We start from the raw sequence: 27,640 nt of genomic DNA on the forward strand, positions 1-27,640 counted from the left end.
TAAATTAGTCAAACATTTTATTATAGAGTATATATATTTATATCAAAAGCACAAAAAGACTTTTATTTTGGGAATCAGGGAGATTGTGACATTACAGGAGTATGATTCAATGATTCCAGTCCATTTCCACAAGTATTGGGTGTCCCATCACCTAACTCAGTCCCATCAGCTGGAAGAAGACAGATGAAGCTCAGGTCACAGCCCTGACCCATGCAGGTTCCTCAACCTGTGACCTGCATTCCCAGCCACAGGTACTGACTTTCCAGATAATTGCTAGGAACTGAAGTGGGTACTGAGCCAAAGATTACACTCAAAAATAACCAAAGCTAATGCTCCTGTGAGTCGGAAGATAAACCCTCTAATAATAAGGACATCATAATTGGCACTGTCATCTAACTCTAAATAAAAAGAATCATCAAATATCCTGGTGGATTTCAGTGACTTAACAGGAAGAAGTAAAGCTCAGCAGCATCTCCTAGAAGCCAGTAACAGATGGACTGAAACCGCCATCACCATTGAGGGTAACGCTACCAAATCCTTAGACATGGCTGCTCAGCTCTATGTCACTTCTGGCTTCACCGGAGGGAAACACAAGAACCATGATTTAATAATGACATTCCTCTCACTGCTTGTTCTTACAGGCTGCTCTATCCTTTTAAAACTTACTCCCTGAGAGGTCCCAGGCTATGTCAAGTAAAGAAGTCAGAGTAAGCTTGCAGTTCACCTTGTTGGAAACCCAGAAAACTGTATCGCTTTCTACACATGCTGTACTCCTAACATTTAAACAGTCATCAGGACAACGTCAACTCCTGAACAGTTCTGAGACTACTTGAGGGGTAAATGTCATGTTTTTAATACCAACTTTATAGTCAAGGAGTTAACTGGTGGTGCCGAAAATACAAATGTAAATATTACCTTTAAACAATAATTTGTGCCACCCAGGTTACTTATTAGTAAAGTAGGTTACCACTATGATTTATTGCTTTAGTGTGACGAACACCAGATCTGACAGCTGAACTCTGACAGCAGTGGGACAAGCACACTTTTATCTTTAATTCTTTCTGTCAAGTCGGACATGTACATATCCACGTTAAAAAGACTCTGCAGCAGATGTCTCCTCAGTCTTGTAAACATTGCATTGTGCAGATTTTCATACTTTGATTCCAAAATTAACAACAGTTAAAGGCAAATTGAGTAACTGCGGGGTGGGGAGAGTCCAGTTTGACTTCCTGCAAAGTATGGTACCGTTCCTCCCTTCAGAAACAAAACAAAACAACAAAAAACCCTAGCAGCACATAAAAAAAGTTGCAAAACATTTCAGTACTCTTTTCCCTCCCATCAAAAACCGAACAAAAATAAAGTGCAGCACCCATAAAAGTGTCAAGAAAATAGCCAAGCTCTTCCTTTCTTGTAACAAAATAGTCCTTGGCCTCAGCAGTCTTAACTGTTTACACAGTGTCCATCATTTTGTCGTCATCTTCTTTGTGTACCACTGAGTTGAAACTGCAGAGAGGTGTACTGATAGAATACTGAAGATAATCTGGATTCTGGGGGAGACAAAAAGGAAGAGGGAAACACTTGGTAAGTAGCCATAACCAGCACATTCATCTGCACATTTGGCTTCACGCCCTCTACTCCTCTGCAGCATAGCAAATAGGAAAGAAAATGCAGTTTTGGAGTCTACTTAGGCTGAATCCCAATGAACTAAGGGTAGGATGATATTACTTAATCCAAAGAGATGTGGATATATGTGAACAGAAATATAACACATACCACACCTTTTTAACCCTTTCAACAAAACTAATTTTAATTCTTTAACCATACAAGGTTAAATTTCCCCATAAACATTATATTTTAATAAATACAGCCTTTGGGGGCTAGAGAGATGACTCAGCAGTTAAGAGCATTTGTTGTTCTTCCAAAGGATCAGGGTTTGTTGGTTCCTAGCACCAACATGGCATCTTACAACCACCTGAGACCCTAGTTCCAAGGACTCTGCCAGCCTCGCCTGGCCTCTGTAGGCACTGCATGCACGCAGCCCACAGACATGTCTTTAGGCAACACACCCATACACATAAAATAGTAACATTTAAAATCTGCTAAGATACAGTTTATCCAGCAATGCATCCTTAAGATTACTAAGTACAACAGTGAAATACTATAAATGTAAAACATCTTGATAAAGGCAAAATTCATGTACTGAGCAAAATAAACTTGAAAAAAATCTCTACTTTTGCCTACATTTAAAAAAAAAAGGTAAGAGTTCAAAATATTGTTCAACTAATGCAAAACTGAATGCACGGTTTTTAAATGTTCCATGGGTAAGAGTTAGCTCTTAAAACCCAGGACTTTACTTCACCATTTCCTCCTTCTGATTTTTTTCCTAATCAGTTATTCTGAGTATTTTCCAGTGACTTGAACTTTTTATTACTTTTACTACCTAATTTCATTTGTTTTTAATAAACATTAATGAGCAAAGTTATCCAAATGAAATAGTTTTTTTTGGTAAAAGCCAAAAGCGAGGTAGGAATTTCATTATTTCCAAGGGAGTCTTTTTTTATTTTGTTTTAATGTTTCTATTTAGTATTATTAATACTCAAGAAGAAAAAAAAATCTGTCACAACTTAATACCACTAAAAGTCAATCCAGAGAACATGAAGTAGTCGCTACTTTTATCCAAGAAGTCACTGCTGAGTCCTATCAAGGCTGATGATGGAAATATATGGTGTGTTTCAGAGACTGTTTTTCACTATAAAAAAGTAAACCCAAATGTTACCAAATTCTAAGCTTTATAAAAGTCAATACTCTTGTTATATTGCCATCCATTTCAGATTCCAGAGCCCTTCAAGACCAAGCTTACAGTAACTCTAACATGATACTCAGGGTTAAAAGCAATCAATATTCCTAGCCTAAGCAACACTGAAACTCCACTGGTTTCCCCGTCTGTCCGCCTGTCTGTCTGTCTGCATTCTCAGCATTTCACTTGTCTCAGTATACAGTTCCCCCCAAGGGCATGACTACTTGTAGTTAGGACTCTGAAGGCTGGGTAAGGACATTCAAAATTAGAGTGTCACTTGCTGTGTTGGCTTTAGGCTAAGTAATTTAACCTCTGTAATTTTCAATTTAAATAAATCATAGCATTTTAAAGAAGTTTAAATGATACATGTCAACATATTATACAACCCATGAAGTGATATGCCATTACTATAGTAAGACTGTTTACAGACTTCCCTTGGGTGGCCTCCTTCTACTATTTCTTAACATATTATACAACCCATGAAGTGATATACCATTACTATAGTAAGACTGTTTACAGACTTCCCTTCTACTATTTCTTAACATATTTTACAACCCATGAAGTGATATACCATTACTATAGTAAGACTGTTTACAGACTTCCCTTCTACTATTTCTTAACATATTATACAACCCATGAAGTGATATGCCATTACTATAGTAAGACTGTTTACAGACTTCCCTTGGGTGGCCTCCTTCTACTATTTCTTAACATATTATACAACCCATGAAGTGATATACCATTACTATAGTAAGACTGTTTACAGACTTCCCTTCTACTATTTCTTAACATATTATACAACCCATGAAGTGATATGCCATTACTATAGTAACACTGTCTATAGACTTCCCTTGGGTGGCCTCCTTTTACTACTTCTTTCATCTAGTCAATAATCTTATGCAACCAACAGGAATCTCGAGCAGCACTGCTCTCCCTGAGGCTGTCTAGGGCAGGATGCCTAAATTCTCACCTTGTAAGGAACAACTAGTCTACTAACACAGAGTAGTTAAGTATGAAGATTTCTGATAGTAGTAATAATTCAAATGACAAAATTATGACTCCAGCCTTCTCTGCCACAAGTGACAATGGAGGCCTAGTTACCAGTGTCAGCTGTTAACTGTATGTATGAAAGGCTTACTGCTCTCAAACCAGAAGCATCTTCTGGATAATACAGGTCGTTTGTATTTTATCATGTGTGAAGAAACAATGACATCTTTTAAATATTTCAGGTTCATCTACTGCCTTTGACATCATAAAGCTTCCTTGGAAAAAACAACGGCTTTCTCATGTGCTACTTCTCAATACTGTGTTTAAGAAACATTAAAGGAGTGATCTGGGGGTTAGGGAGATGGCTCAGCAGTTAGAACACTTGCTCCCTTGCAGAGGACCAGGGCTCAATTTCCGGTACCCACATGGTAGTTCACAACCATGTGTAACTAACAGTTCCAGGAAATTCAAAGCCCTCTTTTGGCCTCCCTGTGTGGGCATCAGGCACACATGTGATAAACATACGTACACAAATGCAAAATATTTTCATACAAATATTTAAAAAATCAAAAATAAAGAAGTGATCTGTAGGTATTCTTTAGGACGCTATTCCTGACATGTTTAATTAAAGGAGAACACTAGTAATTATTTAAAGTCAGAATGTGAATGTATATATCCTCGAAAATGTTTTTTGTTTGAGTTAAATATGACCAGTTGCTTTCCTTACTATTTTAGATACTACATTAGGTTAAAAGTGCTAATGTAAAATTTAACAGCTACTTTGAAAACACGTTACTAAAATGGTAAAATTATAGTGACATAAGGTCAAGAAATTGAAAATCTCAATTTTTACCATTTTATGAGGCTTAAAGATAAATACAGGACTCTCCTCATATTGTCTTCTCAATGACACTTTCCATCTCCCAATGTAGACAACAGAATAAACTGGCTAGAGCTGGTCTTAAAATCTTGGAGCCTGGAAGTGAGAGATAACTGGGCTCTATTAAGCTGCTACTTCTAAAGTCACAATGGGCAGGGACTGCCTGACAATATTTTAAAGCTTTAGGAAGTAAGTAGTCAGCTACACTAGTGGTTTGTTCCCGCTTTTCACTGACACTCTTTTGTGTTAAAGCATAGATTTTATCTTGATCTAACAGCAGACTCTGAAGAGGTTCAAACAGTTGCTAACAGTACTGCATAGACAACATACAAAAAGTGCTACTTAACAAGGTATTAATTACAGAAAGCCATGCAGCAGATCACTTTAGCTACCTACCACTCACATCTGCTCTCCTTTAAAAAACTGCCAACGGTGTATTTTACTCAGGAGATGTCTGTGGGAAGCCACCCTGAGTTTATGACTGAGATGACCATTAGGTAGTGACACTTGACATTAAAAAAGATTAGGTACAGTTCATCTTTTCCACATTAAAATGAAACAGAATTTGGTGTCTCTAAGAGATAGAAGAAACTCAATGCCAAAGCACGGAATGAAATATGACTAAGGGTTATTATTATTAATCAATTTGCTATTTATTTATTTTGGAGGCAGGGTATCTCAACATACTCCTGGCTGGTCTGGAGCTCACTATGGTGATCAGGCCTCAAAGTCACAGAGATCCATCTGCCTCTGCATCCCGAGTGCTTGGATTAAAGGTGTGTGCCACCACATCTGCACCAAGGGTTATTTTCTGAGGCAAGAAAAATTTAAGTGGTCATACATACATTATTCCTACAACAAAATTATGTGAATACATTTATGAAATGAGCATCCCCTTTTCCAGCTTACCTGTGATAAGGGTTCTAAGGAGCCTATGCATCCAACACCAGGATGGGGAACATGATTCTGAACCGTCACAGGTTGAAAGCTTTGTGATTGAGCGTAAAGTCTTACTCTTGACTTGAAAGCTTCAAGTTCATTTTTGAATGCTTCAAAATAACCTTCTTCCTCTACCTAGAACATAAAGACAAACAAACAAAATGAATATTTCTGGACTACTAAACACAGAGTCAATTCAAGAGCACATTGCAAAGCTGGAGCAGAAGCAGTGAAGAGCAGTCAGATGCAGAAACCAGCAGTCCCTGGCACACTTGTGAACAGTTTCTTTCACAGAAATATTTACAAATGTTGGTCTGCTCTGTTTCTTTCTGGTTCAACAAAATTAGCTAATAGGAAACAATGCTCCTATTTGTACACACAGAGTGGGAGTAGCCTGGTGGTGGAGGTTTGAAGACCAGCTATCAGGAGGCTTAGGCAGGAGGATAGTAAGTTCAAGGTCAGGTAGACAAAAGAGTAAATTTACAAGAACAGGGCAACTTAGTGAGACCCTCAGGAAGATATCTGTGAGTTCCAGGACAGCCTGGTCTATAGAGTGAGTTCCAGGACAGCCAGAGCCCTATCTCGAAACCCGATCTTAAAAACAAAAACAAGTTTTTTTTATAACTTTAGAGACAGGTTGGAGTGTGGTGATATCTTGCTTGTACAAATAAAGCCTGTCTGAGGGTCAGAAAATGGAGCTTGGCACTAGCTAACCATAGAGGTCTGGAGGTCTGTACAGACAGACAGGAAGTGAGATAGCTGAGCAGAAACAGGAACTCGCTGGTGTGGTGGTGGCTTGCTGCTTTTCTCTGATCTCTCAGCATTTTCCTCCATATCAGACTCTGGGTTTTTATTACTTAGGTGGATTAAGAACACTAGGGTACACCCAGCGGTGGTGGCCCATGCATTTAATCCCAGCATATGGGAGGCAGAGGCAGATGGATCTCTTTGAGTTTGAAACCAGTCTGGTCTAAAAGAGCTAGTTCCAGGGCAGCCTCTAAAGCCACAAAGAAAACCTGTCTTGAACCCCATCCCACAAAAGAACACTAGGGTACTTGCTCAGTATGCACAAGGTCCTAGGCTCAATCCCAAAACTCACAAACAAACTTCATCAATCCTCATATTCCCTTTATTCTCAATTGGGGAGGGGGCACTAATACTATCCAGTATATCTCTGATCCCCCCCTTTTGTTTTTGGTTTTTTGAGACAGGGTTTCTCTGTGTAGCTTTGGAGCCTATCCTGACACTTGCTCTGTAGACCAGGCTGGTCTTGAACTCACAGAAACCTGCCTGCCTCTGCCTCCCGAGTGTTGGGATTAAAGGTGTGCACTACCACTGACTGGTCATCTCTGACCTTTTAAGACTTTATTTCTAAAAATTATAAAAGACAAAAAAAAAGTTATAAAAGACAAACTCAACATTCAACTAAATTATTATATGGATGCCTGGCATCTGGAAACAAACAAGCACGGTAACTTAGGCAGAGGGAAAGAGACTCACTTACTGGTATCCAATGATGTAGGAGTTCTCCATGAAAGCCCCTCTCTCCTGACAGAAGCCTCTTTTCAAACATTTCTTCCATGTGTACCTGGCAGGGTACACACCCTGTACTAACAGTATGCTGGCTTTAAGTTCAGGGGGTAGAAAGATCTTGTCAATGGAGTTTAGGTTGTAGAACTTGGTTGAGATTGTACATTAGTTCTGGGTTACATAAATAATGGAAATTATTTTCTGGGAGGATATCCTGTCTTTTTGAATAATCTCCTTAGTTAGATTAACTCTAACTGTAGTAATAGCTAGCTAGTGCTTGTGTGGACCTACGCTCCTGTCCAGTGCTTACAACCAAAGGTAATTGCTATCAAAGGCAAACAGTGTGACTGCTGACTCTACTATAGTCCTAAGGCCAAGAAGCTTAAATCAAGAGACCTGTCTGTTTAATGAAGCAAGCTACAAGACATTTTTTTTAAATGCCAGTTTCCTACCTTAAAAAACAGGAGTGAAAATCTTCATAAAATACAGAAGGATTTAATAAGTTAACCTATGCAAAATGCTTAAAACAGGGCCTATCATGACAGAAGCACGCCATGAATATTACTGCCTAATTTTTAATATTAAAATTGTTAAGGCTAAAGATTTTAAGTTCTGTTTTATCAAAGAAAAAATTTACATGTAGTGTGGCAATGTCCCATTACCAAATTCAGTGTCAGTTTAAACAAATTAAGGTATCACCAAAAGGTATAGTTTTTATTGCTTCTATGAGTCAAGTAAAAATTTAGTTACCATAAGCCAAGTTAAAATTCTAACCCAGTCATTTGGCCATTCAAAGTCTAGTGTAAACTGCAGGACAAGATTGTAGGAAACTTCAGGAACAGACTGCACTTCAGAGTTTACAGCACTTAGAGGAGGACTACTGTCACCTTTCTTTTTTTACATTTAAAAACAGAATTCTTTTTTTTTTGTCTGTTTCTAACAAGAAGTGTTCACTGCAGTAGAGCATAAAGAAAATGAAAATAGTAACTCTACCACTCAAGCATAATCAAAGTTAAACTTCTGGTACATTTCCTTTTAACTTCTAATAAGATAAAATGTGCAAAAAGTCATACATGAGTGTGTGTGCATGCACATGCCCACAAAATATATACGAGCAGTTTATTGGGCAAAAAAATTCCACTGCCTACACACAGAAATTAGGAACCACACCATCACCAATGCCTCAGAAAGCAGTTCCCATGGGCTCCCCTTCTCTCTCTGGGTCTCAAGTGATTCATTTTGATTTCCTCTTCCTGCTCATACATGTAGCTCTAAAAAATATACTGTTTAGTTATACCTCTAAAAATACTTTATAAAACATGAAATACTTAAAACTACCAACTTTATAAAATACATCTTTAAAAGTGATACTGTCCATACAACTAACTTGTTTCATTTATTCCTATTGTTTTTCCCATCTATACTGAAGATAAATTATATAAATGAATACGCCCAATTTATTCATAGGGTTATTAACAACTGCGGACTGTCCTTTGGTATTATAAACAAATCTATGAGCAGCACAGCACTGAGTGCAGAGTTGTAGGAGCTGCTGCTCTGGGACAGTGACTCTCACAGCCCTTCTACACTGAAAACTGATGCGTACCAGGACTTCATGAGGCCAACATTTACTGTGTTCAAAAAGACCCAGGAACAAACTTACTACATGTCGCCACTAGCAGTGCACTTTTATTTTACACAATTGTGTTTTTACAGAACTAAACATATGATGATGATGATGATGATGATGATGATGATGATGTATGTCTACTTGAGACTCAGGAAGGGTAAAGCCCAGGAATGTGACAAATCTGGGCAGCAGTAACACCTACTCTAAAGCATGAGGACCTAAGTTTGGATCCTCAGCTCCCATATAAAATCCTGGCATGAGGGCACACATTTGGACCAGCACTGAAGTGGGGGAAGGGGATCTGACAAGGACAAGATGATCCTGGGGGCTTGCTGGCCTAGCCAAAATGGTGAGCTTCAAGTTCACTGAGAGACCCTGCCTTGGAAAACAGGACGGAGCATTATAGAGGAAGATAACAGTTAACTTCCGGCTGTGTGTATAAGTAAACCTGCATACACACAATATGTAATATTTAATGATTCTTTAAAGTGCCCTCCCCCTCTCAAGTCTTGCATGTCTGGCTTTAATAAGAGATGACAGGTTCTACCATTCGCTTCAGCATCAACTGCACACTCATGAGTGGACGAGAGTAAAAGCAGTCACTAATATCACAGTAGTATTATAAAAACCATTGCCTCCTAACTACCAGGCCTGAGGACACGCTAAGAACCTGCTCTCTATGGAGCATTCCTCAAATGGGTTTTGCTATTCAGATGTGCACTTGCTCAGTTCTACCAGAAATACTTCCAAAGAGGGTGTTCTAATATATACTTCTGCCAGCAGTGAATTCTATTCTTACTGCTTTGCTTCTTAGGAAGCTTTTAATTATTACTGATCCAGTAAACATCAAACAGTAATCTTTCTACACATAACTTATGTCCTTAGTAGGGCCAACCTTAGGTTTCTATAAACCATGTATCTGTTCCTTTAAACTTACAACGTAAGTTCTACCTGCGGAGGATGCCGTATCTCTTATACTCAACATGGCATTTGAAATGGCTTTACTATCCACTTGTAAACACTCTATACATACTAAATGGGTAAATGATGAAATAGCCCATAATAGTCACATTAATTTGCATGGGTTTCAAAAATGGGCTTTAAATATGTAGTCAAATCTAGCCTCTTTCTCATTTTAAGTCTCAATCAGCACAAAAACTGTGATACTACATTGTATTATAAATGCTAACATACGCCGGGCGTTGGTGGCGCATGCCTTTAATCCCAGCACTCGGGAGGCAGAGGCAGGCGGATCTCTGTGAGTTCGAGACCAGCCTGGACTACCAAGCAAGTTCCAGGACAGCCTCCAAAGCCACAGAGAAACCCTGTCTCGAAAAACCAAAAAAAAATAAATAAATAAAAAATAAATAAAAATGCTAACATACTATCTAACCACTATACTAGCTTATATATATTTATAATACTATACCTTTCTTTTCGTTAGAAAACCTACAGCATTCAGCATCCTATTGCCTCGACAGCTATCTGATATGTACAGAACAAAGACAGCATAGCTATAGTTCACCCTTATTCAACAACACCAAGAAACTACTTACTTTGGCTTTCTGGAAAAACAAACGAAAACAGCCTCTTGGATCCACATTACAGTTTTTGGCCATTTCCATAATAAACTGCATTACCACAGCTTGATGTGCTATTTGTTCCATTAGAGCACCTTTCTGAAAAAGACATATTCCAGAGTTATACAAAATACTTCTGGAAAGAGATTGAATTGGTACTAAGGCAAATTTTGAATTTTTAGAGTACTTTTGATTTTATTCTCCTTATTGTTAAATAAAATATTATATAGACATAAAGACTGCTGTATGTGGGCCAGAGTAACTATATGCTTTTGGCTTGGTTCACATCATGATTACTTTATGAAAAATTTAAAACATGACTAATTAGCAGAAAAGGAAAGAGTGATTATAGTGCATGAGATTAGGAGGCGGCAAAGCAAGCACACTGGAAAACAACAACAAAATCCTTGTAGTAAACTTGAAAATAATAAAACTTCATAATTCCTTCTGATAACCTTCCTGCTTCCCCCACCAAGAGGATTTCTCTCTGTAGCACTGGCAGTCCTAGAACTAGCTTAGTAGACCAGGCTGTTCTTGAACTCAGCCTCCACTGCCCAACCCCGTTTTCATTTAAAGTAAGTAACAATTTTTTTAAAAATTAAGTAAAAACTTCGAATTTTATTAAGGTTTCCTGACACCCAAGATTCATACCTGCTCAGCTTCTAGGTGAAAACACCATAAAATAAGATATTTAGCAGTTTCTTCGCATACAAGGTATGGGTGGTCAGACAGAAACCTCTGACTATCATCCCACCGACTCAACATACCTGCAAAAGAGAATTGAATCACAGATGTCAAATATTTCCTTTCTTTCCGTGAAGCAAGAAATGGGTTTTAAATGTTTCTCTTAAAGACAGTTCCCAGTACCAGAGCATTGTGTTATGTGATAGGGCAAGCCATGAGCGGTAATACCTCTTAAAGCAATATCCAGCAGACTGGAATGACAGCAAGTTTTATTTCATATAATTGGTCTGACTAAGAAGAGTGACCGGTTGAAGTCCTCTGCTTATAGGAATGCCCCAAGTCCCACAGACTGTGCGTAACTTGGTCTTTCCTTAAGGTTAAAGCATGAGCAAATAATTTTGAGGTGCTCCTATCATTTATTAAGAGAAAGATGGTTAAGAAACTGTTACTGAGTGGCTTTGGCAAAAGATTGCAAATGGCCCCAGAGCCTGTTTAAGGACAACCTGAGCAACTTTGTAAGACCTTGTCTCAAGAACAAACAAACAAAGAGACTAGGGCATGGTTCAATGATAAAAGTGTTTGCCTATTATTATGCATATTATTATGTATGAGGCCTAAGGCTTAATCTGTAGTACAAACATTTTTAAAAAGCAAGACTTCAAAAAAGCTATACTTGGCAAATTTAAGGGCTTACTAAAAATTCAGAATACTCTTATTACCTCTAATTTATTTTAAGAGTTCAAAATATATACTGCAATTATTTAGTCCCGTCCGGCAGTTACTAATGCTGTCTGTTTAGTTATACAGTAAACTTTTTAAAGTTAGTTCAACACATGTGAAAGGCTGCCATTTTGTTTCAAGATATTAAATGAATCCAAGTAGTAGTTAGCATACATCTGCATCTTTATCTGACTTAACAAAGTCACTGTAGTCAAGTAACCGCAAACCTGCAATGTGCTGTCCAGGGTTATACTTGAATGAACTGAGGATCACCATGTCAGAAACTTCAGATTATTCACAGCAGCAAAAACCCTGTAGATACTATTAAGCCATCACTGAAGTGTCACAGGACTGTCATATATAAACCTTTGCTCAACACAAAATGAATTCCTACAAGCTTAATTTCACATGAGAACCTAAGATCCAAATAAAAAACAAATACCTTGCACAGCAACATGTGGGGAACCAACTGAAAATATACGGCCAGAGAGACAGACTCTAGAGATAAAGAGCCTTGCTGTGAACCGCAGCTTCACCTTGGACAAGTTCCTTCATGTAAGCCTGTGTTTTACCACATAGAGGGGGGCTAAAACAGTACCTGACATGAAGGGTTTTATGAATTAAAGGTATTAATTCATATAAAGAACAGTGCCTCACATAGTGAATACTTGTTAGCAAGTATTAACACAATAGTGGCAACTTCACTCATATAGCAAATATTTATTTTGACAATCTTTTGGTTAAGGATAAGCCAGCCACTCGAGTTAACCAAACAACTTTCTGAATTCTTAGAATAGCTTACTTTGACAAATTAAAATAAGTTAATTTTCAAACCATGGTCTCCCTGACAAACATCTAAGTGTCATCAGTTCTCAATAGTCTACTTGACTATTAGAACTGTTCCCAGTACACAACACACCTGCATTATATTCACAGAATACATTTAGTATTTTACCATCTATCGTAATTACCTGCTAAATCTCCCCAAGCTAGGCTGCAAGACCCTTGAGAAGACAGTGACTACTTTAACTTTCTGAGCCCTCCCTGAGTTTCCCTTCATCTACCACCACACAACCATTTTTTTGTTTCTCTTTATTTCCACCTCCATACCCATGCACAGTTAATGTCAGTTAAAACTCAAATCTATCCTCCTGCCACCCCACAAAGCTTCTGAGGTTCCAGGCTACCCCATCAGGTATTCTAGAAACTCTTCTGACTTTCCATTTCTCTGGTATCAAACTGACCATGAAGTTCAGTGGTTATACTATTATATACTAAATAGATTTTTTAAATATTAAGCCATACCAAAATTTTAGAATAAGACCTTAAAATATTTTTTCAGGTAGTAAAAATTAAGTATATTTGTTGTGAAGAATTTGGAAAGTCCCCAAAGTTAAAAAAAAAGCAATTCTATCACAGAGACAATTTAAATCCTACAATACATATGATTTCAGTTCATTTTTCTTTATATTTTATTCAAGCACTTCATAGCATGTTTTCAAAAACAAGTAAAACACAAATGAATACAATGAAGATATTATAAATGAAAGTTTTTTACAGATGCTTATAGTTTTTGATAAAGTTTCCAATGACCACATCCTACACAGATTAAGAAAATGCTAGATCAAAGCTAACTATGGCTGGAAGGCAAATGATGTGCTCTGAAAAACCATTGCACAATTTGAAAAGCAGTTCTGAGGACCAAAGACAGTGATGTTAAAGATGCAAATAACTGTGAATTTTAAGAGTAAATGAGCTCTCTGTCTAAATCAGCATTTTGTACTTCTAAAGCATGAATCAACCAATAAACAAAAATATAAAGGAAAATCAAATTTCAATAACCTGTAACACTATAATATGGTATCATTTACTGGTAATTGGTAAATTTCACTTAAGTATAAGAGTAAAAGCAACATGAAAAGAGTCATCAAACAGTATAAGGGAGAATTAGGAAGAACTATGAAGAACTTAAGTATAGATAAGACAAGTATTGGTGTGAAATCCCTGTCACCCTACACAGACAACTAACTCACATTCACCAGGCCCTCTTTTTCAAGAATCTACAATGGAATCCAACTTTAGAAAGTCTCCATTGGAAGCTTTAATTAAAGCTGCCATTCCAGATGTTTTTAAGGAGTTCATCAATGTACATACCAGCCTATGAAGCTTTTTTCGTTACTAATAAGCACACGTGAGCAGAAGTATGTGCTTTCTCTACAGGTGGATGAATACCAACCACCAAACCCTCAAACTCTTGTCTCAGGCCTCTATCAACTGCACTACAACTTTGTGATGTGGATTTTGCTATCTCATCAACTCCTGTAACTGTAAATTTAGTCCACTCTACATTGATGGAACTTGGTGAGCAGAACTAGCAGATGCCCCAGATGCCTATTATATACAAGATATACATATGTCAGAGAGTGGAAGTTAAACACATGAAAAATTTGGGAGCCTACTACCTTAGGAACATTTCTGTGGATCCAATGTGCTGCAGCAAGTAGGGTATCTCCTCCAAAGTGAAAAGTCAATGTGCATTTCCACTAAGAAACAGGTACAGTGTGAGTCTGGGAGTGGCTATAAGTCTGGCTGGATTTGAAGACAGCAAGGGTCTGGTTAGTATTACAAGATGAGATGCTGGAAGCTCACAACATGCAATGGTAAAACAACTGCTTAGCAATCATCTGTGGATGCCAAGCCAGCCTTTTTTCCTGGCCATCTTACTAAACACACAATAAATAGTCTTAGGTGGGCATAGGCTTGAGATTATGCAGATTCAAGAGCACGGATTCTTCTCACCTAGGATGTTTTGGTAACCTAGTCTAGTAGAATCAATGGATACCAAATTTTTCAGGAGCAAAAACTAATGCTAAAACCCAATAAAATGGCACCATATTCTATAGAATTAATCATCTAGCCATAAAGTAGCAGCTTGAGTATATTGGTCCAATTTCTTCTTGGAGAGATCAATAATCCTTCACACGAAGAAGCCCATTGTAAAAGTGTCCTCTTTCTTTACCATGCTTCTATCAGAATTACATTTTGGGGTTTACTAGATGGACTGGTAACTGTATCACATTATTTGTGGCTCATTTTATATCAAAATAAACGATGAACACGAACTCATGAAATTCACTGGTCTTGCCATGGACTACTCAGAAACAGCCGGTTTTACATAGTGAGGGAAAGGGTCTACTGAAGACTGAGTCTCAGTGTCAGGTGGATTACCACATCTTGTGAAGCTGGGATGTTTTCCCACACAGAACTGCATTTAGCCGAAGCACTCAATCTACAATGAAAGAAGGTACTATTTCTCACTTACTAGGTGATACGGCTTCAAAGAAAACAGTCTACAGAATGCCAGCTGGGCAAAAACACCATGCCACGTGTGCCCAGAGAAGCACCAGCAGATAGCACATCATTTCCCTGAACAACACAGGGGTCTTGGTAGCAAGGACTGTAGGTATGACAACGACAACACAGGACTCATTTGCAAATTATTGTCTCCTATCCCTGTGATTCAAGACCCTGCTGGTTTAAAGATTTTAGTATCTATCCAAGAGAGGGCTCCTTAGTCCTTTTGTTTCAATTATATGAAAGGACACAATGATACATATAGAAATGTGAATTTGGCCGGGCAGTGGTGGTGCACGCCTTTAATCCCAGCACTCGGGAGGCAGAGGCAGGCGGATCTCTGTGAGTTCGAGGCTTTGCTGGACCAATAGCCTCCAAAACAATACAGAGAAACCCTGCCTCGTAAAAACCAAAAAAATGTGAATTTGTATGTTTAGCTTTCAAATACTAGCCTTTTCTTGCTTTTTGGCTACTTTTTGACAGTCTCATAGTCCAGGCTAGCCCTGAACTTTGGATCCCCTAGCTTCAGCCTCTTCAGTGCTGGGATTACAAGAATGTGTCATCATGCCCAGCTTTCTTCAGGTACTAACTACTCTTGAACTAATGTACAGGTTTTCCTTTTGAAGCAAAAATCTCTGTGGGGACACAAATGGAAAAAGGTTTCAACATGCCATTGATGAACAAAACACAAACAAGAACTATGTCTTCTAATTCACTCAATACTTGAATAAAAAATAATAATCTGAAACTCAACTCTGCATGCTTCCAAGCAGCATTCTCTTTACTTTTTCTCTTTTTTTTAAGATTTATTTATTTATTGTGTATACAGTGTTCTGCCTGCATATAAACTGCAGGCCAGAGGGGCACCAGATCTCATTACGGATGGTTGTAAGTCACCATGGGATTGCTGGGAATTGAACTCAGGACCTCTGGAAGAGCAGCCAGCACTATTAACCACTGAGCCATCTCTCCAGCTCCCCAAGCAGCTTTTTCAATCTAACAGCATCACACTGTAAGTCTCAGAACACACCACTAATACATTTTCTGACTCTGCATTTTTTTTCTTTTTTTTCTTTTTCTTGTTTTTTGAGACAGGGTTTCTCTGAAGCTTTGGAGCTGGCCCTTGAACTCACTCTGTAGACAAGGGGTGGCCTTGAACTCACAGAGATCCTCCTGTCTCTGCTTGCTGAGTGTGGGATTGCAGGAGTGTGCCACCACCATCTAGATCTGACTCTGCATTTCTAATGCTGCTGCCTAATCTCCATGGAAAATCCTTATCTGTCCTTCCAAAACAAACCCAAATATTACCTTCCCCAGGAATCCTTCATTTACTTCAACTTCACCCCCTACCCTTCATCCCCCAATAGAAAAAGCTAGTTCTGGGACTAGAGAAATGGTTCAGTCATTAGGAGTGCTTCCTGCTTTTCTAGAACCTGAGTTCAGATCCCAACAACCATGCTGGGTGGCTCACAACCACCCGTAACTCCAGTTCCAGGGGATCTGATGCCTTCTTGCGGTCTCCATGGGCTCCCTACAAATGTGGCATATAATTAATAGACATAAACACATACACATAAATATTTAAAAATAAATGGCAACACCTGTACCTTAGATCTCTCCTCCCCCCACTCTCCTACCTTTCCCTCCCTCCCTCCCTCCCTCCCTCCCTCTCTATTTCTGTTCTATTATCTGAATAACATGTCAAGGAACTACGAATTACACAACATCCTATCCAAACCTGAAAAAAGAAAAAAAATAGTGTTGGAGCTGGATGACTCAGTGCTAAGTGTACTTGCCACCAAAGCTGATGTCTGAAGTTCAATCCCTAGAACTCACATAGTGGAAAGGAGAGAACTGACTCCAGTAAGTTGTACTCTGACCTCTACACACGTGCACCTGATCCCTCCCCATGAACGCTAATCTTTTAATGTTAAGAAAAAATATAAAAAATATATAAAAGAGAAAAACAAACTAGTCAAGAAATGGAGAGCAGTGATACCATCTCAAGAGAGCAGCATTGCAACCTGGCTTAAGACACAAGCAAGGTCTGAAACAGATCTGATGACCCCACATAAGCAGGAGTGGAGCTGGCCACATGCTTTTGGATCTCATGTTAGAGGTTCAGTCTTATACACATACCAATGATATCAAACACAATAAAGAAGAAAACTTAAGGAGTAGACTCACCAAAATGTCGGATTTTTTGCTCATATTTCTGCATAAATGATTGTGATTTATCTTCATCTTCTGTTTTTCTCTTATCTTGATTAATAAAACTCTGGAAAAATTTAGTAACTAAAATCAGTATTTTAATTGAATCTCTCTAGATGCTGAGTGCTTAACAATATTTCCTATAGACATGATGTAATAAAAATATGGCATAGTACTATGCAGCATTAAACTGAACTGTTAAACTTGTCATTAAAAAATTTAAACATTCTCATTTGGTAGTTCCGCTAGTTTTGTTTTAAATTATAAATTTATTTAGAGGAAAAACAGTTGAATGAACCTTTTCATTACCCAGATTACCCTATCAAAGACAGGAATGGAAAGATTCTTTACATGGGTTATTCATTTCCAATACATACTTGCAACTCTAGCCTAATCTCTGGGCTTCTTGCTAGAAGCAAACTCAGCATCCAAAGAACATAGAGTCAAAGATATTTACCATAAATATTTAAGAGATAAAACAAAAATTAAACCTTGACTGCATTTCTAAAAACATTCTCTTGGGAAGCTAAATAGTTTAATTCTTAAAACTAAGTACAAACTTCTACTGAGGAAGTATTTACATTTGTTAAGTAACTCATAAAACAGACCAACAACTTTCTCACATAATCAGCAAAACTAGCACAACAGTTTCCCACAGAATTCTGTGATGCATTTTATACACTGATATTATCACTACCAAATTGAAAAAACACAAGCTAGCTCCCTGCCAGCTTGTTTTTCAAAATAAAACCACCTTGTACTTTTGTAATCTAGACTAACGCTGCCCTAGTCACAAACACACCTCTATCCTTAAAAGCACAGAACACTTTTCTACATGTTTGCTCAGCTTCACATTTATATAAACAGTATTTTAGACTGGTAAATGAAAATTGCCTACAGAGGTTAGGGGTATTGGCTTAGCAGTACAGTGCCTTGGGTTCAACTTCCAACAAAACAAAAATAAAACCCCTAAAACAAAAACATTGTAGAATCTGTAGCCGTAAGAGCTTTCAAACCTTTAAATACAATTTAGATCAAGAAATAACATTGTATATGTCCTAGCAAGAATACATATTCTCCTAAGTGAATTTTATAACACAATGGTGACCTTTACTAAGTAGGATGAACTATGATTTTTTTCTCCATTTGAAGAAGATAAAAACGTTGGTTGGACAGCACCAAAATGTTTTCCCAATTTGGTTAAACTGGCTCCTCCACAGCCCTCCAACAACAAGGTCTCTGATCTACAGTTTAACCCTGGTTCTTCTTCAGATTCCATACACTAGTGAGAAACAGAATAATGTCCTGAAAAGAACTAACTTACAGCTGGAAAGGCGGCTAGGCAGGTCCAGGGACTGAATTCACATTATGGAAAGAGAAGACCAACTCCAGTAACTTATCTTCTGACCTGCACACCCAGTTAAGCTTTCTCTTGTGCATACACCTGCTTTCTCTCCCCATCCCCCCTACACACACACACACAAACACACACACACACACACACACACACACACACACTTTAAAAACAAACAAAAAAAACCTATTAACTTTGCCAGTTAGTGGCCCCACCACTCACAAGCTAAGGAAGAGGAGTTGTTTGTTTTGTTGTGTTGTTTTTTATTTTGCTTTGTTTTTTGGGCAGGGTCTCTCTATGTAGACAAAACCTTTCTGGAAGCTGTGTGAGCCAGAGTGGTCTCTATTTACAGAGATCTGACTGCCTGTGACTGGGGTTTGAAGGCATGTGACACAAGACCCTCATCCAGTCTTAAGACTGGGTGTGGTGCCACATATCTTTTTTTTTCAGGGAGGCAGAGGTGGGCAGATCTCTGATTTTGAGGCCTGCCTAGGGTGTAGACCAAGTTCCAGATCAATCAGGGCTACACAATGGGACCCTGTCTAAAAACCAAAGTAAGACAAAACAAAACATATTCTGCCTAAAACAACAATAACAACAAACCCTATTAATTTGACAAAAGTACCATACTATTTAAGAGACGGAACTATCTAGATTATTAATTTTAAAGGGCTGTTTCACTGTTTCAATATTAATACTTGAAAGAAAACTCAAGACTGGTACTTAAAACAAGACAAGGGTGCCTAATTCCTTCACTCTTATCCAATATGGTGCTTGAGGTCTTACAGCTGTAAGACTAAAGAAGAATAGGGAAGGAAGAAGTAAACATGTTCTTATTTGTAAATAATATAACTCTATTTATCAGCGACCCTAAGGACTATACCAGCAAAATGGTAGGATACAAAACTAACATAAGAAACAGTAGCTTATAAACCAGTAACCATGCCGAGAAATAAATCAGAAAAAAAAATCCCACTCACAATTGCTTTAAATGCAGACAAAAACAAAAGATGTTGGAATAAACCTAATGTTAGCAAGGAAGTAAAAAGAAATTGTCTATGGTAAAAACCATAAAACACTGAGAAAAAAAAATCAAAGAAAATGGAAAGCTCTCCTAGGTTGATGGATTAGAAGATTTAATATTGTGGAAATGGCTATCATACCAAAAGCAATTACGGATTCAATGCAATCTCCATCAAAATCTCAGTGTGTTTCTTCACAGAAAGAGAGAACAAAAAAATTCAAAAAGTTCAAATGGAAGCACAAAAAACCACAGGATAGTGTCGCTGTGCTAAAAGAATAATGGTAGAGACACCACTGTACTTGATTTCAATCGTACTGGAGCCACAGTAAAAACAAAAACAAAAAACCAAACCAGTATACTACCAAGCAGCCACAGCTGACAAAGATGTCAAAAATAAATTAATATATTGGAGAACAGGTAGCCTCTTCAAGTTATAGTGGCAAAACTGGATATACACACATAGAAAAATCTAGATCCTTATCTCTCATCCATATAGATCGAAGACCTTAATGTGAGACCAGATATTACTTTGATATTACTAAATGAAAAGGTACAGAAAACATTTCAAGATAATGGCATAGGCAATAGTCTGAATAGGAGGACTCCAGTCACTCAAGAAATAATACCAGCAATTAATCAGAGACTTTATACCAAGTTTCTATGTAGAAAAACAAAGAGATAGCCTACAAGATGAGATAAAAATGTGTTAGCTATATCTTAGACAGAAGTTTACTACCTGTTTTATGATTAAAATGCTATTATATTTACTTGTTTATTTTGCATGAGCATGTGTGTGTGTGCGCGCGCACGCCTGTGTGAGTACACCACAGAACACATGTGGTGGGCAGAAGACAATTTTCAAATGTTTCTCTCTTCACCATGTGAGTCCGTCCTAAGGATCAAACTCGGGTCATTAGACATGGTAGCAAGCACATTTACTTGCTGAACCTTCTCACTGCCCCTAGTATTTTTCACTATAGTACACAAATAACCAAAACACTAATAACAAGATATCAAACATCCCAACTAACAAGTGGGCTAATGAAATGAGCAGACAGTTCTCAAAAGACACAATACAATTCCATCTCATCCCAATCAGAATAGCAGTCATTATAAAAACAAGCAACAACACATGCTGGCAAGGTTGTAGACAAAAGGGAACACTCACATACTAACAGGAATGTATGACAGCCCAGCTACTATGGAAATTAGAATGTTGGTTTTTCAAGAAACTAAAAATAGATCTACCATATGGCCCGGCTATTTTACTCCTGGATATTTACTAACCCTGTATTGGCAAGCTGAACAACTTTATTTACAAATACAGTGACTATGTGTGCCAAAAAACCGACAGGGAGCCGACAGCACAGCGACATCAGGAAGTACTCACCTGTCCGGGCAGTGCACAGGCACAGGCCATCACATTACCTGTTGAGCCATTACCTGACTTAGTCTTCTCAGCTACCCTAGATGTTGAAGGGAGCAAGGCTTGGAGATGTTTGCTGTTTAACAGGACTCTGCTGCTTTGCTAACAGTTATTCACACAAGGGTTTGTTTTCCTTCTTTGTTTTTTATCTGTGGTGCTGGGAATGGAAACCAGGGCAACATACCCAGGACCTTTTCTTCTTTCTTTATGGTCCAACAAAAGATCATACCTTATTAAAAACATCCTTGCTAATGGCATCCATGTTCCAGAGACACATCCTCTCTCTTTGGACCAGAGCCTCTTCTTTCTGTCGCCATTCTTCCTCCCGCTGCCTCAGTTCTGACACTGCGGTCTGGGCTTTGGCATGTTCCTGATCCAAGGACTCAGAGTTATGCAGAGCTAAGCTGCCAAGTTTCTGCTGGGCTTCAGCAAGATTCCATTTGCACGCCACAGAGCTCTTCACAAATTCTTTCTGCTTTTGGCAAGCCAGTTCAATCCCATCACTATACATCTAAATAAAAAGTATCAACAACAGTGTTAGTAAGGAATGAAGGTGGCAGTAATGACACGGCTCACTGTTTTCCAACTCAAGGGATCTCTGTGATGTTTCTGGAGCACAGCGTATCTGTACTCTTTGTCTACAATTACATTTTACATTCATCAACAGACTCTGAGCTTCTTTGTTCACCCATGCCCCTCCCCTGACAACTAACAACACAAAGCCTGGCAACTGTCAGTAACTAGCATACAGCTGGCCCACAACAAGCATCAGATGTGCAGGCTCCAGAATTCTTCACCAGAAGGAAAGCAAAGCTGAAGTTCAGTTGTCAGTTATTTACGGCTCCTCATCCTGAAACCAGACCTTCAGAGCTTGAACCTGCCGGTTCTTCCTGCGCTGAGCATCCTTTTACTTCAAAGCCATCATTTATTGTTTCTACTTTATTTCTGCGTTACCACTGTTTGTGGCGATGTGAGAGTTGGAAATAGAAAATTCTATTTATAGTTATATCATATTGTCATACATTAACTTAATCCAAATCAAAAAAGTAAAGGTCAAATTAAGTGCCAAGTGGTCTATTCTGGTGATTCTGCTCTACTGGGGAGTAATTACTTTTAATATTTGCATAATTACTTATGTAAATGCAGTAGGTGTTTAATTCCTTACACTCCTTGTTTAATCAAAAGCCTAGGGCTTTTGTTTTTTAGGATTTCTTGGTTAAAAGCACAATTTTATATTATTTACTGAGAACCACTGTTCTCAATCTGTTCCCACACTTGTTTCAGTATTCAAGCCTTTACAATTTACATCTAAACTGTACAAATATAATCCCGTTTTTTAGTTTTCATTAGTCATTTTCTACGGGCAATCCTTCAAAAAAAGAGGGGGACTCATGTTATTTACTAGAGTCCATTATTAGAGAGATGATGATGATGATGATGAAAGACTCCTGAGTTCTAGTTACTTTTACTTTCTGGCTTTTTCTTTCCACCCTCAATACCCTGTTTGAGCTTTTCACAGACAATCCTCTGTTCTCTATCCAACTCCTGCCCAATCCTTAAGCTTTTTCTTATCCATTCTCTCCAAACCCAAGGTGTACACATTTCTATAGTGTTTTTTGTTTTGGTTTGGATTTTTGGAGATAGGGTCTGTGTAGCACTGGCTATCCTGAAACTCATTCTGTAGACCAGGCTGACCTTGAACTCACAGAAATTCCTCCTGTCTTTGCCTCCTGAGTGCTGGGACTAAAGGCATACGTCACCACTGCCCAGCAGTGGTATTTATTTTTACATGATACATACTTATTTTTTCAGCTTTGTAAGGAGTTAGAAGTTAATAACTGTTAGATGAATAAACTAATCTTCTTGAACAAACTGTTCTGAGGCAGGCAATAAACAAGGCTCTCCTACTTCCTGAGTCTGCAGGCACATTCAAGATTTCTACAGTATGTGTATGTGGACTGTGGCTGTTTATGTAGAGATTCACTATCCTGGTTCCTTATTTAGTCACTAAGAGGGCTTAAAGCCCAGATATTATCATGTCTCTAAATAACCAAGTAAAACACTTATTTTTACTTTTTGATACACTAAAAAAAACTTATGGGTCTAAAGAGTTGGCTCAGTAGCACTTGCTGCTCTTGCACAGAACCTGGGTTCCATTTCTCCTACCTATACGATGCTTCATAATTGTCTGTAATTAAAGAACATTCAACACCCTCTTCAGACCTTGGCAGGCATCAAGAATGCATGGGGTGCATACCCATTCATGTAAGCAAAACACTCATATACATAAAATAATAAAATGATTTTTAAAAAGAAAAATTATGAGATAACTACACTTTAAAATGGAGCCAGGAAAATGAAGCTGTAGAACTTTATTTGTAAAAGACAACACTATACCAATAAAGACTATTGTGAATAAATGAGGTATCTTCGCTTTCTAATTAAACAGAAGGAAATATTTCTCAAATCAAACCTAATAGAATGACTTATATTTAAATTATTCTCCATTGATGACGCCTATACCATTTGGTCATACTATTCAACATGCATTGAGATGACTAAGTACAATGAGTTAAAAAAGAATTCAACACAGGGAATTTAACCCATGTTAGGGTAAAAACTCTCTGCTGAGCTATGTCCCAGGCCACATTAGGTCTTATTTTAATCTGTGATCATATAAAATTTTAGAAGGACATACATTTTAATGAACAAAAACTTTGCAAAGGAACTATTATTAAAGTTTACTGTTGTAAACTACTCCTACGCTAAGGAGTAGTTAATTAACACAAAACAAACCTAATGGGTTTTTGTGGACATTCTGTTTCATTTTAGCATTTTAAAATGTATTTATTTATTCTTACTGGCCTTTTGCTTGTTTATTTTGATTTTCACTTGGGTGGTGGTTTTTGTTTTCATTTTTAAGAGAGAAAAAACAAAGGTGGGTGGGTAGAGAGGTGGGGAAGATCTGGGAGGAGTTAGAGTGGAAAAACATGATCAAAACATAATGGACCAAAAATTCAATAAAAAGATATAATAATCTTTGAAAATTCTTAAATAGGACTTCCAAATTCTAGCTCGCCTTTTCACACATCACTTGTTATATTGAAATAACGCTATCTCTCATATTTGACAAAAGTTAAGCCAGCCATTTAATATGGATTTTTAAAAGCTTGTTGATTAAACGTTTTATTATTTTTAAATATTCTAAGCCCCAAATGTAAGTCCTAAAGCTAACAAAAAATGTTAAGTAGAGTTGTAATTATTATAGGTCCTTGGGAGTAAATGACTTTGCAGATTTTACCATCATATAGAGGTCTTCTCATATAAATGTAGGCAGTGTACAAGTAGGCTGGAAAAAACACTGGACTAGGAGTCAAGAGTTCTAGTGGGGAGCCTGCCACGAACAAACTAGATGACCTCAGGGAAATCTCTTTTAATGAGGGAAATGAAAGCCTCATTACTTTAAAAACCCACCACCTAAACAAATGAACTGGCAAAACGTGATTTAAAATACTGAATTTCTTGGACTATTAGTTCTTTTGAGTCAACCACAGTGCGCTGAATTTTCTGAGATCATTTTCCCAGGCCACATCTGTTCAAACTGACACTAGCAATTGTTCGTTCATTTTCCCCACTGTAATACTATGTACACACAGATGACACCAGTGAGCCATAATTAGCAGGTGACTACTGACCCATCCACTCTCATTTTGCCTCACTTTCCCTGTGGCCAGCTGGATGAACATAGCTTGTGGTTATGAAACAGCATACGGCTGTGTGAGTCCAGTTAACTCAGCTGGCTGACATAACACCATTATCCTACACTTGCTGGCAGACAATTTAAAACGGTCGTCTTTACTTAAACTTAAACCGGCTATTGTTACGATATTGTACCGCGCTTTGCAAAGCACACCTGGGAAGAAAAAAGACATCTATAGCCAATTTCACTGAACAGATTAGTGTTTTGTCTCTGCTCTTGAAATCTAGTTCAAAACACACCCAGGTGGGAGAAGTCAGGACAAGATGAGGTATGTAAGCACTCGCGGGAAAGCTATAAATGACATGTCACACTTGGCAATTTCTGAGGCAGGAAAGCGGAGCTGAAAACCACAAGCAGTATCAGGAACCCGGGGTAGAAGTCTGAAAGAAGAGCCAATTCTGCGGCTGTCATGTTTTCACTGGAGGAATGACACTAGTTTGACAGTAAGGGACCAATGACTGAGCGAAAGGGAGGCGTGTGCCAGCGTCCAAAGCGAGGCTTACAGACTTTGCTGAGATGTCAGCGTGGGAAAGAGCACGTGAGATGTTTATGTCAGGACTCGGTGTACTATTAGAGAAGTACAATCACTCACTGTTCCCATCAACTGTGCACGGAGTAGCCGGAGCTTGCAATAAAGGCTCGGATGAACGCACGTACAAGGGGACAAAGGGTCAACGTTACACAGCCCGGGCTGCCCAGTAAGCCGGCGCCGGCGCGGGAGGGAGGGAGAGAGGGAGGGAGAGCAGGATCCTCTCGTAAAGGTGAGGGGCGGTCAGCCGAGGGGAAGGGACGGGGGTGAGCGCGTGGCCACCTCCTCTCGCGCGGAAGGCGCTGCCAGCGCCCTGGGTGGGCATCCCTGGCCCCCGCGGTGCCCGCGGACCGTTCCCCTCGTCCCCTCCCCCTAAGAACGCAGGCTGCTCTCACCTGGGCGCCGCCGCCAGGCACCGGCGGGAAGTGGGAAGAAGAGGGGGACACGTCCAAGTCGCTCTCCTCCTCGGCCTCCCCGCCAGTCCTCGGGAAGCTCCAGGGGCCCGGCGGCGGCCACGGCTGCTCCATGTCCCGCTGGTCCGGGCCCGACAACCGCCACCGCCAACTGCCCTGGCGAGAGTAGAACCCGCTGGGCGGAGCCAGCCGCCCCGCCGGCCACGGTCGTTACCCAGAATTCCCCTGCCGCCGGCAGAGCCGACGCACGCCCAGAGCAGGCCTGGGCCGCGCCGCCGGCCGACTGCGGAAGAAGAACTAGCCGGCGTGGGCGTCATTTCCGGTGGACGAGACAGGGCGTGGCTTCGCCTGAGCGGAGGGGTCAGGTCTGGAGCCGACGTCCTGGGAGGCTAGGGCGTTTGAGGGTTCGAATCCCGGTGGTCACAGGGAGTTTTTGCCTTGCTCCTCCTTTCATGGTTCTGCAGCTCCCTCGTGCACGGCACTCTAAGCCAGAGTCGGAGGGGGAGCGTTTTAGAGAGCAGAGCCAACTTTGCTTTAACTTCAGGTTACTCAATACAGGACGGTTCTGCAAAACCCTGGTACCGCTGGGAAGGACACTAAAACTAAAATCCTGGAGCAAGCACGTTTGGGAAGAATTGAGACAAGTAGTAGACATATCGGAGGGCTTCCTGGCTCTCATATCTTTTAGAATCGTGAAGATCCATGCGCTGGCTGTGCTTTTTCTTTTTTGAGATGAAATGTTCCCAAATTGCCCCAGAACTCATTTTAAGAGAAAGACGCAGGGGCCTGCATTGGTGGCACTCGCCTTTAATCCCAGCACTTGGGAGGCAGAGGCAGGCAGATGTCTGTGAGTTTGTGTTTGTGGTCAGCCTGGTCTACAGCGTGAATTCCAGGACAGCACGGAGAAAATCTGTCTTGAAAAACAAAACGGGGGGAGGGGCGGGGTGGTGAGACCCAAGACCTGGGAATATACCTTGATGGTATTGCCTAGCACAGGTAAGGTCCTAATATCAATTTCTAGGACCAGAAACAGAGACAGTTATGATCCAGGCAGTCTAACGCCACAACCTGCATGTTTTACAATCCGGACCGTTGCCTGCTCATAATCAGAATATCAATCATGACAGCCTTTGCTTGGCAAGCTTTGTGTGTGAGGGGTGGAGGTTCTCAGGAGTAGGCCAGAGGACCACAGCACTTGTCCTACTCCATCGTTCTTCAACCTATTCCCTTGCGACAAGGTCTCTCACTGAGCTTGGAGAACTCTAGATTGACACCAGGCAAGACCCATGATCCTTGGGTCTCAGTCCTCTTACAGAGGCGCAGGCATTCTACACGCTTGCTGGGGGCAGTACGCACAACTAGCATTCTCATCCACTGAACCATCGCTCTGGTTGGCAAACTCTTAAGGTTGGTTAATCCTAATGGTTGACCAATATACAAGAAAAATGCAGTTAAAAATGCTGTGTAACCTCCAAGGAAGAGGAATGACATGAGATGTTTTATGTGCTTCTGTTCTGCTCTTCCACGACTAGGAAAATACCCAACAATATTTTTACAACAGTGGCCAATGATTTATTTACAAAGATGTTGGGGGGGGTGGTGAAAGAATGCTAAAAATAAATAAGTAGAAGCCATGGAGTTGCTCATAGATGAAGAGTAGAGTAGATCTAAGTGTGCTGGTATGGAAGTATCATTGAAATGAACTAAGTGTGGTGGCACATGTCTGTAATCCTGGGAAAGACTGCGGCATGAGGAGTGTCAAATTCACCACCACCCTAGGCTACATAGATGGGGCACTGAGTTAAGGAAATCTATGTAGAGT

The 27,640-nt window shown here is 39.4% G+C and overlaps 1 protein-coding gene across 1 annotated transcript; it reads right to left on the minus strand.

The window, feature by feature from the left end:
• Window positions 1-26,090, minus strand: Cdc37l1 (cell division cycle 37 like 1). Its single transcript, XM_040745902.1, has 7 exons — window positions 25,801-26,090; window positions 21,346-21,627; window positions 17,289-17,379; window positions 10,995-11,110; window positions 10,320-10,442; window positions 5,574-5,738; window positions 1-1,547 (listed from the first exon to the last, which is right to left on the minus strand). Exons 1-7 carry the CDS (start codon window positions 25,930-25,932, stop codon window positions 1,449-1,451), a joined length of 1,008 nt encoding a protein of 335 aa, XP_040601836.1. The 5' UTR covers window positions 25,933-26,090; the 3' UTR covers window positions 1-1,448.
• Window positions 26,091-27,640: the final 1,550 nt, after the last annotated feature.

This window comes from Mesocricetus auratus, unplaced genomic scaffold, assembly GCF_017639785.1.
Source record: "Mesocricetus auratus isolate SY011 unplaced genomic scaffold, BCM_Maur_2.0 Super-Scaffold_4256, whole genome shotgun sequence".
In the NCBI taxonomy this organism is placed as follows: domain Eukaryota; kingdom Metazoa; phylum Chordata; class Mammalia; order Rodentia; family Cricetidae; genus Mesocricetus; species Mesocricetus auratus.

Excerpts from the sequence above, each read along its gene's own strand:
- Cdc37l1 (XM_040745902.1), bottom strand. The coding sequence starts at position 25,932 with ATGGAGCAGCCGTGGCCGCCGCCGGGCCCCTGGAGCTTCCCGAGGACT. Across the intron at positions 21,628-25,800 it reads TGCCTGGCGGCGGCGCCCAG|ATGTATAGTGATGGGATTGA; the intron begins GTGAGAGCAGCC and ends CTTTTTATTTAG. Across the intron at positions 5,739-10,319 it reads TGTTTTTCCAGAAAGCCAAA|GTAGAGGAAGAAGGTTATTT; the intron begins GTAAGTAGTTTC and ends TTTATGTTCTAG.